At 39.7% G+C, this 13,257-nt stretch overlaps 1 protein-coding gene across 2 annotated transcripts in view; it reads left to right on the top strand.

Moving 5' to 3' along the window:
* LBR (lamin B receptor) overlaps positions 1–12,086 on the top strand; it is a 28,278-nt gene extending 16,192 nt beyond the window's left edge. Inside the window, exons 8-14 of one of the 2 annotated variants that reach the window (XM_059875341.1) lie at positions 1,065–1,256; positions 1,942–2,045; positions 2,983–3,108; positions 6,625–6,793; positions 8,997–9,077; positions 9,180–9,302; positions 10,042–12,086. In XM_059875341.1, coding sequence (XP_059731324.1) covers positions 1,065–1,256; positions 1,942–2,045; positions 2,983–3,108; positions 6,625–6,793; positions 8,997–9,077; positions 9,180–9,302; positions 10,042–10,202 — 956 coding nt within the window. In that variant the 3' untranslated portion in view covers positions 10,203–12,086. 2 annotated transcript variants of the gene reach the window in all.
* Positions 12,087–13,257: the final 1,171 nt, after the last annotated feature.

The following is a 13,257-nucleotide window of genomic DNA, read 5'->3' as shown; positions in this document are numbered from 1 at the left end:
ATGTGATTTGATGACTTAGAGGACAGTTTTTGCAGACACTCGACTCCTGAAAGGAAAACTATTCCTTGGGTCAGAAGAAAAAGCAGACACTCAGCCTCTCTCTGTTAAGCTGTACCAGGGCTAGCTTGGAACAGGGGTTCCTCTCATGGGGCCTTGTGGTCTCTTTTACTTTGGAATGGACATTGTCTCTGGGCCCCAGCAGTCCCTCCCTGGTGTCTCTAGCCCGCTGGTCCCCTCAGTCTCCTGCCCGGCCCTGGAGGGGGCATTCGTGTTGGGGTATTCTCTGAGGGCAGGGTCTTGAGGTCTGTGTTTGGGAGATAGAGTACGATTCAGGGTCCTTTGAGACCATTATTGATAAATTATTTCAGATAAAAATATTCATAATTTATAACCAAGATTACCCTAGGGTTTTAAAATGTGTCCACCAGGACTTCCCTGGTGGCTCTGATGGTAAAGCGTCTACCTACAATGCGGGAGACCCAGGTTCAATCCCTGGGTTGGGAAGATCCTCTGGAGAAGGCAATGGCAACCCACTCCAGTACTCTTGCCTGGAAAATCCCATAGACAGAGGAGCGTGGTAGGCTACAGTCCATGGAGTCCCAAAGAGTTGGACACGACTGAGTGTCTTCACTCACTCACTTTAAAATGTGTGTTTGGCCCAGCTCTGTCAGTAATTAGCCATTTGACTTTGGGCCTGAGCGTTTGGACCATATGAATTTTGAGGTTCTTTTATGGTAAATTTTGGTGCACCTCTTTTCAGCTCTCTCTTAATTAAAAGCAGATGACTGTTCACAATGAAAAATATGTCATTATTAAGTCCTATTAATAATTATGTTATTAATTAACATACTGTTATTGATTAAGTCTGTATGGGAGATGTAGCATCTGTATTGAAGACTGCTAACCTCAGGGGCACTGCTTGTTCATGCACTTGTGTATATTTAGCCTGGGTAATGAAACTAAGACTTAAACAAATAATGTTGCATTATTTTACAATGGTATAAATCTCTTGTGAACCCTGGGTTAACATTAATTTTTTGACCCCCCCGCTTTTTTCTTTAAAGGATTCTATGCTTTTATCCTGACATCTGCACTCGTCGGAGCGTGTTTCTTCTGGAATGTCGAGCTTTACTATGTGTACCGTCACTTCCTGCAGTTTGCGCTTGCAGCCATTCTTTTTGCCACGGGCTTGAGTGTTTACCTCTATGCCAGGGCTTTGAAAGCGCCCCAGGATGAACTGTCGCCGGCCAGCTCTGGTGAGCAGCGTTAGACTGCGTGGGTCCCATGAACGCCTCCCACGAACGTGCCCTCCCACCCCCACTGGCCCCTCAGCATCCAATTCTAGGCTTTCATAGAATTCTCTTCTTTCTTCAGTTTATGAGAGATGAGAAATAGGAAAAAAAAGATGAAAAATAATTTTAAGAAAAATAAAAGGAAGAAAATGTGATTCTCCCCTCATGCTTTCCTGTTTGTTTATTCTTCCTTTTTTAGTCACTTGATGACAGTAAGACATTTTAAAAAGTTACAGCATTTCAGTAACATTAGTGTTATAACCATTTATGGCTTATGTTATATTTTGTTTGAAACAGTACATATCCTTTTTAAAAAAATCAAATAATAGAGATTATAAATTGGTCAATTCTAAAGTATTTAAAAACATTAAAAAAAATTAAATGACTTATTTTAAAAATTGTGAGTCTACATTAAAAAAAAAACTCCAGTTCCCTCAAAATCCAGGAATCTGGGCCCCATAGGTCCCATGCCTATAGCAGCATGGATATTTCCAGATGGGGCCGGCGTCCCCTGCGTGTCCTCCCCGACTATCTGCCAGGCTGTTGGAGATGACTGAATTGTGACCCTGGGTAGTAGACAGCAGTGCGGTTTTAAAGTCTCATAGTTGGGTTTGGAATCCCGTTTGGATAAAAACTTTTCCCTTCTTAGGAAATGCCATCTATGATTTCTTCATTGGCCGGGAGTTAAACCCTCGGATTGGTACTTTTGATCTCAAGTACTTTTGTGAATTGCGTCCCGGATTGATTGGATGGGTATGTCTTTTTTTTTTTTTAAATTTCAGTTCAGTAGTACAAATTAGTCTTGCATTTAGAAAGAAATGTAGACAGTTTTGAAGTGAGCTTATAGGTGGTATGTTTTTAGGAATAATTATAAATTTCCATAAATTTGTCTACTTCAAATATTTTCTTACTTTATTAAATATAGTCCAAGGGTTAAGATGTTGTGTTATAGGTTATAGGTTATAAGTTATAGGTTATAGGTTATAGGTTAAAAGAGTTTGTATTATTTTGACTATATCAGTTTGTGTTTATGTAAGAAAATAATAGTGTAGATGAATTTATGAAGAAAAAATATATTTTCTTCCTTTTAAAAAAAATGTACTTTTACCTTATTTTAGACTTGTACGAAAGTTGCAAAAGTAAGAGTTCCTTCACATCACTTTCCCCAATGTTGGTGTCTGACAGAGCCATAATATAGTTATCAAGAATAGCAGTTAAAAAAAAGAGAGAAAAAAAAAAGAATGACAGATTCACCTTTTATAGTAGTTTTAATTAAACCCGTAGACCTTATTCAGGTTTTCACCGTTTTTCCACTGTTGGCCTTTTCCTGTTGCAGGACTCTCTTCAGGGCCTGACTGTGCACTTGTTTGTTATTTGGTGTCCTCTAGTCTGCAGCGGTTGCTTAGTCGTTCTTTGTCTCTCATGACTTTGACACTTCTGAAGAATACTCGGTTATTTTGTACGAGGGCCCCTAGATGTGGGTTAGTCCAGCATTTTCTCATGATCGGACTAGGTTGTGTGTCTTTGGCAAGACTCCCACAGAATAAGTGTCCACCTCAGTACATCTTATCAAGGGATTGATGTGTCTCATCACTGATGATGGCTTCTCAGTGAGGTGTGTCTGCAGCTTTCTCGGCTGGGAAATTACCACCTTTCTCTCTGGAAACTGTACCTGCCCCTTTTGTTTTAGGTGGTCATTAACCTTGTGATGCTTTTGGCTGAGATGAAGGAACAGAATCGCGCTGTTCCATCATTAGCAATGATTTTGGTCAACAGTTTCCAGCTCCTGTACGTGGTAGATGCTCTCTGGAATGAGGTAAGTAATTTTTAAGAGCCTTGGAGTCAGATGGCATTGGGTGTGGGTGAGTGACTTTTCTCCTCCAAGCCTCAGATTCTTACACACAAGGTGAGGAGAACCTAACCTGCCTCCACGGCTTATGAAGATTAAATGAAACGTGGGTCCACGTGACACAGTGAGCTGACACACAGAGAGCGCTAACAGGTGGTAGGTGTCCGTGTGTGTCAGCTGCTCTGTCAGCCGCTAGATATTTAAGATCTGTGAATCTTGAATTAGTGGGTGTGACCGATTCATATAAATAAAACTTCTTTTCTTAGTGATTCTAATGGATGAAAATGGATGGATCAAATACTATCATTGAATTCACTTCAGTTCAGTCGCTCAGTCGTGTCTGACTCTTCACGACCCCATGAATCGCAGCACACCAGGCCTCCCTGTCCATCACCAACTCCTGGAGTTCACCCAAACTCATGTCCATCGAGTCGGTGATGCCATCCAGCCATCTCATCCTCTGTCATCCCCTTCTCCTGCCCCCAATCCCTCCCAGCATCAGAGTCTTTTCCAATGAGTCAACTCTTCGCATCAGGTGGCCAAAGTACTGGAGTTTCAGCTTTAGCATCATTCCGTCTAAAGAACACCCAGGACTGATCTCCTTTAGGATGGACTGGTTGGATCTCCTTGCAGTCCAAGGGACTCTCAAGAGTCTTCTCCAACACCACAGTTCAAAAGCATCAATTCTTCGGCACTCAGTTTTCTTCACAGTCCAACTCTCACGTCCATACATGACCACAGGAAAAATCATAGCCTTGACTAAACAGACCTTTGTTGACAAAGTAATGTCTCTGCTTTTTAATATGCTGTCTAGGTTGGTCATAACTTTCCTTGCAAGGAGTAAGCGTCATTGAATTAGGATAGTATTTTTTGGATTATCAAGGAGCAGCTAGTTCTTAAATACTGGGGGAGTTGTTTTATTGTTGGTGTTTCAGAATACAAAGAATAACTTTAATCAGATGGATATAAAATCAGAAATCATGATACACTGAGGAAACCAGTTTAAATGACACTGATCTCTTAATGTGGCTTTTCTCATACATTGATGCAGGATCAATTCTTTCTGCTACTTGAAGACTGGCAATGTTTGCTAGTCTCTGTCTCATCTAAATATATTAATTACTCTTGAAAATATATTACTCTTGAAAACAGTATCTTCTTTGGGTCTGTTCTACAACTGTTTTATCATTTACTATTATCTTTGTAATCATTTCCTCCAAATTCTAAATTAAGTTTTCTTTCAATTTTAAAAACAAAATTGATGGTCCTACATCATGATATTCCAAAGCAAGTGTTCATGGCACCCTGTTGACATTTTGAGAGAAAGTCCTTCTTTAAGATGTTTTTGAAAAATTGTATTATTTGGTTATACTCAGTCAAGGCGACTTTGAGAACTTGATATTGATATGTTGATAATCTTCCTTTTCTTTGGGAGGAGATTAGGACCTCTTGGAGGTAAGCAGATCTTGAGTACAGGTAGCCACATTTGGACTCTTACTGAGCTCCTACCACTAAATGCAGACCTGGGCTCAGCCTGGGAAACTGCAAAGATATTGGGAGCATCTGATACAGAGTCCTCTGAAAATTCCAAAATTCTCAGCCATGTTTAATACTCAAAATTAAACATGTTTCTGAAGTTAAAAAAAACACCAGCTCTTATAAATGCACTTCATCTTGCCAGTTGGAGGTCTTTCTTTGATTATGTAATAAATAGATGCTCAGAAGATGGTAGGGTATGTTTTACAAGCCAGATGATATTTCCTCTGTTGTTTTATCCCCTCAGAGATTATTTTTTTAAATTCCTATCTGATGATGAGTAATTCTTCCTTCGAGTTTTCTGTCTTGTCATGGAGGTCACTTTTTAAGTGACTTAGAAATTCATATTTTCTAGAGATTGAAACAAACGTTGACTTCTGTTAATTAACAAAAAATGATTGTGTCTTAAGGCAAAACTCTTGCGGCAGTTTTTTACCCATGGTAGCGGATTAAAGTTGGGAAGTTATTTTTTAAATAAGTCATCACTGTCTCAGCCAGATTATAGTTAGCCTCTTGAAGAAGAAACTTGATTTTGTGGTTTTCTTTAGTATCTGGCATGCTGCTGTTTAGTTAGTGGATGCTTAATAATTTTCTTATTTGATTGAGTGATAGAAATTCCTCTGCGTGTTAATGTGGCACACCTTGAGAAATGGAGACTATGAACTTGAATGTGAATGACCCTTCCTCTGAGCCTCTGCTTCTGTCCTGCAGCCCTCTGAGTCCCTGGGAACTGGGTGGGGTTGGGGGTCCTCCCCGCCCCTCCTGGCACCAGGTGTTGGTATCTTGTCACTTCCTCTGCCCACTCCCATGTGCCCCTGTCGTCATCCCTCGTGTGCTATCTTGGCTGCTCCCCAGTGCAAAAGAATAGGCGTGTTGACTAGAGGGTGACCCAACAGGCCCGGAAATTGTAACATCCATTTTTCTGTTCTGTGGTCTTTTTGTTTGCTTTCTGGGGAGGGGGGAATACATTTTGGAGATCTCACTCTTTTTCTTTAACCTAAAACATTGATTCTTTAATAGAGATTATACTCGCTAATTTTTCTGGTCAGTGTTGAGTACTAGAGTCTGAGGCAGGTTAGGGATGCCCTGAGACAGGGCTGTCTCCACTTCCAGGGCCTGCAGGTTTCTGGCTCGTGCCAGCCAGATCCACAAGAGAGTGCATTCAGGCCCTGGTTTACCCTGAGCAGTGAAGCAGGCAGTTTCCCATGATGCCGAGTAGTGTGGACAGGCTACCTGAAAAGCTAGATTATGCTCAGAAGTTAGGTTTGGAAGCCTGGAGTGCTGCAGTCTATGGAGTCACAAAGAGTTGGACACAGCTTAGTGACTGAACAACATTAGCTAGGTCAGCGCACCTGTACTCGGTGCTGGGGTGGGAACCGGTGCTCCCCGCATCTTCCAGTCGAGTAGAGAGGGCCGCTGAGTTACAGGACAGTCAGTTGGCTTCAGCGAGTGGTGGGTTGAGGAAGGCAGTACAGGCCAGGCTTCAGCTGCAGTTGGGGGAGGGTGTTCCAGGCAGAGGCGGGGAGGCAGAAGAGGCATTGGGAGCTCTGTGGTTCAGGATCGTGGAGGGAGTGGCTAGAGTGACAGAGGATGAAGCAGAATGACTCAGTGTGATACCTGTGCCAAGGGAGACAGATCCCCACTCCTGCCTTTAAACTTTTTAGGTTGCTGTACTGTCTCATCTTAGAGGATGAGATGGCTGGACAGCATCACTGATGCAATGAATATGAACTTGGGCAAACTCCGGGAGATGGTGAAGAAGCCTGGTGTGCTGTAGTCCATGGGGTCACAAAGAGTGGGACACGACTGGGTGACTGAACAACAACCACCTTCCTTTAGCTTTTTGTAAATTTGACTGTAAATTAGTACTTTATTTGAATACTTTAAACATAGAAGCTTTTCTCCCTAAACTTTAAAACATTTTTTTCCCTTCTCTGTACCCATTAGGAAGCATTATTGACAACCATGGACATTATCCATGATGGATTTGGATTCATGCTGGCTTTTGGAGATTTGGTGTGGGTTCCATTTATCTACAGCTTTCAGGCCTTTTATTTAGTCAGTCATCCAAATGAACTGTCTTGGCCAATGGCTTCTCTAATCATTGCTCTGAAACGTGAGTATTAATTTCAGTCTCTGTGTATTAAATACTGTGTACTGAGTCTGTTGTACTGTGGTATCACATGTTTACAGCGTGCCCTTTTAAATGGCCATGATTAGCTCAAGTATGAAATAATCTGTGATGGATGAGTTAAGTCATAAAAGATTCTTGCATCTTGCAAAGAGAAAGGATGCTTCTTCCTTGGGTTCTTCAGTAGTTATTTAAACATCATTTTGAACAAAACACCTGTTTAAAAATTTATTCAGTTCAGTTCAGTCGCTCAGTCGTGTCTGACTTTTTGCGACCCCATGGACTGCAGCACGCCAGGCCTCCCTGTCCATCACCAACTCCCGGAGTTTACTCAAACTCATGTCCATTGAGTCGGTGATGCCATCAAACCATCTCACCCTCTGTCGTCCCCTTCTCCTCCTGTCCTCAATCTTTCCCAGCATCCGGGTCTTTTCCAATGAGTCAGCTCTTTGCATCAGGTGGCCAAAGTATTGGAGTTTCAGCTTCAACATCAGTCCTTCCAGTGAACACCCAGGACTGATCTCCTTTAGGATGGACTGGTTGGATCTCCTTGCAGTCCAAGGGACTCTCAAGAGTCTTCTCCAACACCACAGTTCAAAAGCATCAATTTTTCGGCGCTCAGCTTCCTTTACAGTCCAATTCTCACATCCATACATGACCACTGGATAAACCATAGCTTTGACTAGATGGACCTTTGTTGGCAAAGTAACATCTCTGCTTTTTAATATGCTGTCTAGGTTGGTCATAATTTTTCTTCCAAGGAGTAAGTGTCTTTTAATTTCATGGCTACAGTCACCATCTGCAGTGATTTTGGAGCCTCCCCAAAATAAAGTCAGCCACTGTTTCTACTGTTTCCCCATCTATTTGCCATGAAATGATAGAACTGGATGGCATGATCTTAGTTTTCTGAATGTTGAGCTTTAAGCCAACTTTTTCACTCTCCTCTTTCACTTTCATCAAGAGGCTGTTTATTTAAAAATAATACAATTATTGTTAAAAACAATACAATTTTATTGTTTTAGTAATGGTTCACTTTTTTTTGTTGAGAGCCCTCTTTTTCTGGTAGTAACTTGAAAAATAGGAAGATGGTCTTGCCTTCCTAGAGCTTATGCTCTTACAGAAGAAATAACACTCTCAGACACTGGATTGAGGCACAGGAAGAGTCTAGAGGAGGGACTGTTAGAGCAAATATGATGGGAGTTTAAGGTAGAGAGCACGTCTCTCTGGGGAATATCACTGTAAACTTACTGGAGAATGTGGTTTTTGATCTGTTGGGTGAGTGAAAGTGGCATGGGGAGACAGACACATTGGACAGAGGGAACAGCTTGACCAGGGTGGTGGGGAAGAGTGAGGAGTACAGCTTGGCTGATGGTAGCAGGTTGGATTCAGGATGGGCTTTTTCTTTTGTTACACTGGTCGTTAAACACATCCACCAGAGGGAGGGCAGGGAAAGTGAGCACTGAACTTCAAATGTTGCTAGTTTCATTACACTAATATCTATGGTAGAAGAAAAATTCAAGTCTCTGGTTGAAATTAAGATTTAATTTCACTATTGGTTTGGTTAACACATCCCTGTGTGTTATTCAAGACAGGCTATGTCTATTTTACAGTGAAGCTAAAAATGGGGAGTAGAGTTATTTTTTACTACTTTATTGAGGACTGATGATACATAGTCATATGTCAGGGCCTCTTAGTTTTGACGTTTTGAAATTTGAAATAAAGCTACCAGCTTAAGAGGCTTGCAGTGGGATTTGGCATATGTTAATATTTATGTGCATATTGTTCTGGTACAGATTCTGAGCTATAGTTTTATTAATGAAGCATTCATGTTATGGTCCGTAGATATCATAACTAACAGATGAACTCCAGTATTGATTTTATTGTAATGTGGGCTGCAGTAGATTTTATTCATGGGTGCACCATGAATAGTAATGCATATTTGTTAGTTTTGCCTTCAAGGTGTCCCCAGGTAGATGAGGAAAGCTGTAAGATAGTGAGATATCAGGACTGGATCTTCTTTTGTCATCCTGAGATTGAGAGGGTTTGAATTGTTCTTAAGAAATCAGACTCTTCTGTACTTTGGACATTTCCTTGGAACACAGGAATCATTTCTGAATGAAATTACAGATGCTTTAAAATAAAGATTATATGTAAATTGTTAACAAATTAAATTTTAAAAAAATTACAGTATGCGGATTTGTAATCTTCCGATGTGCAAATTCTCAGAAAAATGCATTCCGGAAAAACCCCGCTGATCCAAGGCTTGCACGTAAGTATTGGTTTATATTTATTGTATTTTTGCATTATGTAAAGATTTTATGTATCTGCTTGTCTTAGAATCCTTAAACATGTATTTTTAATTTCTGTATAGATTTAAAAACCATTCATACTTCAACGGGAAAAAATCTTCTTGTTTCTGGATGGTGGGGTTTTGTTCGCCACCCCAATTACTTGGGTGATCTCATCATGGCCCTGGCGTGGTCCCTCCCATGCGGTAAGCATTCAGGAAGAGAGCTGATGGGACTCTTTCCCAGGCCGCCCACACATGTCTGTCCTCTGTGGGTCTGGGTGTTGTCTCTGTTAGAGGTTGGGGTTTCTCGTTCCCCGACGGAGTGCTGTGTTCTGCTTCCAGCACCTCATTCATCCTGTGTCTGAGGGGAATTAGGAATTCACAGAGCATGAAGTTTTACTCTAAAATCCTGCAAGCAAAACTTTGTTTTCAACTGTGTCTGGTAGCTTTTTTCCTAAGCGGACTATGTAGGAATTAATTAACCTTTTATTCATGACTCGCTGTACATGGATTCTGAAAAAATTTGGTTCTTAAGAAAAGGCACACATGGCTTTGTGTGTGTCCGGGTCAGCCCACACCCTGCAGTGCTGTCTGCCCTGCTCTGCCTGCCCCACAGTGATGGCTAGCAGTTCTCACCCTGAGCACCAGAGGGGAGGAAATGGAGAGATTTGCTTTAATTAGAAGGGCAGATGTTCTGATTATGAAGGATTGTTAGGATGGATTAATCACTCTTCTTTGAATAGCTTTTAATTCAAATACTAACTCCTGCCACACAGCAGTGGGATTTTATGAACTGGTTTAGTTGTTTCCCCCATTATGGAGAAAATGGAGTAACGGGACGCCCCAGTTTTAGGCTATTTGGGGAAGCGCAGGAAACAATGTTGTGTAGTTGTGTAGTGAAAAATAAAAATACTAGGTAATACTGTTTACTTTTGTTCCCCAGGTTTCAATCACATTCTGCCGTATTTCTACGTGATTTATTTCACCATCTTGCTGGTGCACCGGGAAGCCCGCGACGAGCACCACTGTAGGAAGAAGTATGGCCTGGCGTGGGAGAAGTACTGCCAGCGAGTCCCCTACCGCATAGTCCCCTACATCTACTGATTCTGCTCTGGGCGCCCTCTAAATGCTCCTGCAGTTCTATCTTCCGTTTGCAAAAAAAAAAGAAAAAAAAGAAAAAAAAAAATGAACCTTCTTTCATTGCACTGACAGAATCTGTATATTTCTTTTTCAGGCAGGACTAGAGATAGAGCCAAATAGTAAGTCTTTTCCTGTAGCCATGTTTTTTGAATCATAACAATTAACATAAGGAAAATATAAATAGAATTTGCACTTAGGAAATTTTTAATCTTTAAAAATCTGAGAACAAAAAACAGTCTTATAAATGCACTGAATACTGATGTTCAGGATTTTTGATTACCTTTCAAATTTTGATTCTTTTGTCCAGTTGGTTTGGTTTTTGTCTTAAATAAAAACACTGTTACATTTTAAAGTTCACTTATGTTTTCTTGCATTAAGGGGATAGAATTTTCATTTGTTTCCCTTTAAATTAAATCATTTTCTAGTTATGTGATTTGAAAGTAAAAACCGACTGTCTGTTCAATGCTGTATGGGAAGGGGAGTAACCGATAGTGGACACTGTTTAGTGAAGACCATTAGTAGTGGTTTGCTTAACCTCAGCTTCTAAAACTGCATTTGAAACTGTAAATACATAGCTTTTATGTAATATATGGTGACTTCAGGTTTTTCTGTATAGTATTTTGAATGTGAAATAATTTTCAGAACTAAGTATTGGGTTGGCCAGAATATTCATTTGGGTTTTTCCATAAAAAACCTGAACGAACTTTTTATCCAACCCAATATCTTTTAAACAAACATTTGCAGTATTTTGATTAAGTTTTGTAAAGTAATACATGTGAATTAAACATTTTGAAACAAGGAGAATTCACTTAATATTGTATGAAAGACGCTATTAAAACATAGGAAGGGTATTTTTCCCTAATCCAAAGTTTATGAATTTGGCTTTGCTACCTCAACTGCAGGTGTTTGTTTGCCTTTATAAACTGTTGCAAATAGAAAAGTAGAATAAATATATATTTTTGGAGTAACATCACTATTTAAACCTTTTTACACAGATTGGTGTTTAAAAATTTGCCATTTCCAGAAAGGCAAATATTTTTATATGTTTTTGACTTTTTTAATTAACTGTGTTTTTGCTACTGTTAGTTCATGCAGTATATACTGCATTTTGCATATCCTTTATATTTACAGAACTCTACTCCCTGTTAAGGAGTGTTGTGTTCATCTTTTGAAATCTATTTGTCTAAAAGCAATTTAAGGGAATAGTTTAAAATCATTATTTTTTAGTTTAACAGATGTGTATAAGGTAGCTTTAGCCATTAAATTCTACTTAAGTTGATATAGTCTCATTGTTAATTGTCCTATAATGGAACAGCAGCAAATTCACTGAGCTTTCATATTCAGAGTTAAATTGTTCTCAGTATCTTAAACATAGGCAAACCTAATAAATATAGTCTGTATGTTGGGGTTTTCAATTATACATTTTATATATGAGCCATTTAGATATGCAGCGTTTATTCTGTGCTGCAGTTTGAAGTGTATATAACTGTGCTTGTGTTGATGTGATCATGAAGTTGGTTTGCTCAAGTGTTCCACATCCTGTAATCTTTAAATGTGGTTTTGGTGAAATTGTCAGTGTTTATTAGTACTGATGTATGCAAGCAGTTTTTTAATGCTTTTTTTCTGGCATCAGAAAATGTTGTCCCAGCTTGTTCTATACTGGATTCACCAATGAAGCATTAGGGGAGGAAGAAGGACCATTAATTCTTTTCTTGGTAATGAAAAAAGCGGTGTTACCAACACAGTGCTACAATTTGTTTTTAATTTGTTTTTGACATTTTTTTTTGACAAGTTTTATAATGAAGTTTTAAGTTGGAAATAAAGTTGAAAATAAAGATGTTGCTTTGACCACTTCGGAATATCTCTCTTTTTTTCCGCCTGTAACTCTGGGATCGTTGGGACCAAAACAGGAATCCTTAGATCCCCACCCAACCCCTGGTTTATTCCAGGATCCTTTGGGTCCCTCCTGGACCACGAGAAATCCAAAAGGTAGACTGAGACCCCTGGCAAACTGCAGTTTGCATCAAGGTTCTCAGACATCAGAGCTTGAAAAGGGTTAGTGGAGGATCTCAACCTGCAGATGGTGATCATAGATTTAGTATTTATTCTTTGAGAAAATAGAGGAATGATCAAAAGTGTCATAGACTCAGTAATACTTTCAGATGAATTTGTATTAATTACAAATGCACCCAAGTGCATTTGAAAGCCAGTACATGTATGTGAGAGACATTTGTGTGTCAGTGAGATCAGACACCATTTCTTTATCTCTCTTCTCAGTGTGAAATGACTTTGCAGAAGGTAGGTGTGTCAGAATACACTCCAAAACCAAGTAAGTTAAAAATATCACATCATGTGATTCTTGGTCTTATTTTTGTACTCTTTGAGGAAAAGAGTTTGCTTATTGGTGGTTTCTGTAACTCATGGACTGTTTTATTTTAGCAAATCATGGATAATTCCTAAAACTATTTTAATGAATTCACTGGACCAAATAAGACCTCACCTTGTTTCTGTTGTTAAAATCCTATATTTTGTCATTTTCTTATTGATTCGTGAATGACAGGGGCTAGGTCTTTATAATTATTTTCTGTAGTACTGTATGTAATTAGATTCTCAATGTATATGTTTTTGATAATGTGACTTTCAGTGTAGTTTCCTAGACACAAAAGTAAGTAGATGTTAATATTTTGTTCATGGCTATTAGAGTCTAGTTCTGGTGTGAGCCCTCTCTACAACCTCTTCTCCCCCTTATTACAGACAGAAGGGATTGTTTGATCTTCATTTGTGGAAACATGGGATTTGTTTTCTGCCAGTGGGCCCACTGCTGAGGTAATGTGACAACGAACATGGCTTTGAATCCAAGCCCTACTTCTGGCAGTGTGAGCTTGGGCAACTCAAGCTCTAGGAGCACCGCTTTCTTCATGTATGAAGATTGATATACCACATGCTATATAGGTGGCCTGAAGGCATAGGAATTTTTATGAGTGTTCAGCATAGTTGGTGCTCGATAATAAAAACCTAC

Source organism: Bos taurus, chromosome 16 (assembly GCF_002263795.3).
Source record: "Bos taurus isolate L1 Dominette 01449 registration number 42190680 breed Hereford chromosome 16, ARS-UCD2.0, whole genome shotgun sequence".
NCBI lineage: Eukaryota > Metazoa > Chordata > Mammalia > Artiodactyla > Bovidae > Bos > Bos taurus.
Note: the sequence above shows the minus strand (reverse complement) of the source record. Positions and strands in the feature narration are given on the sequence as shown.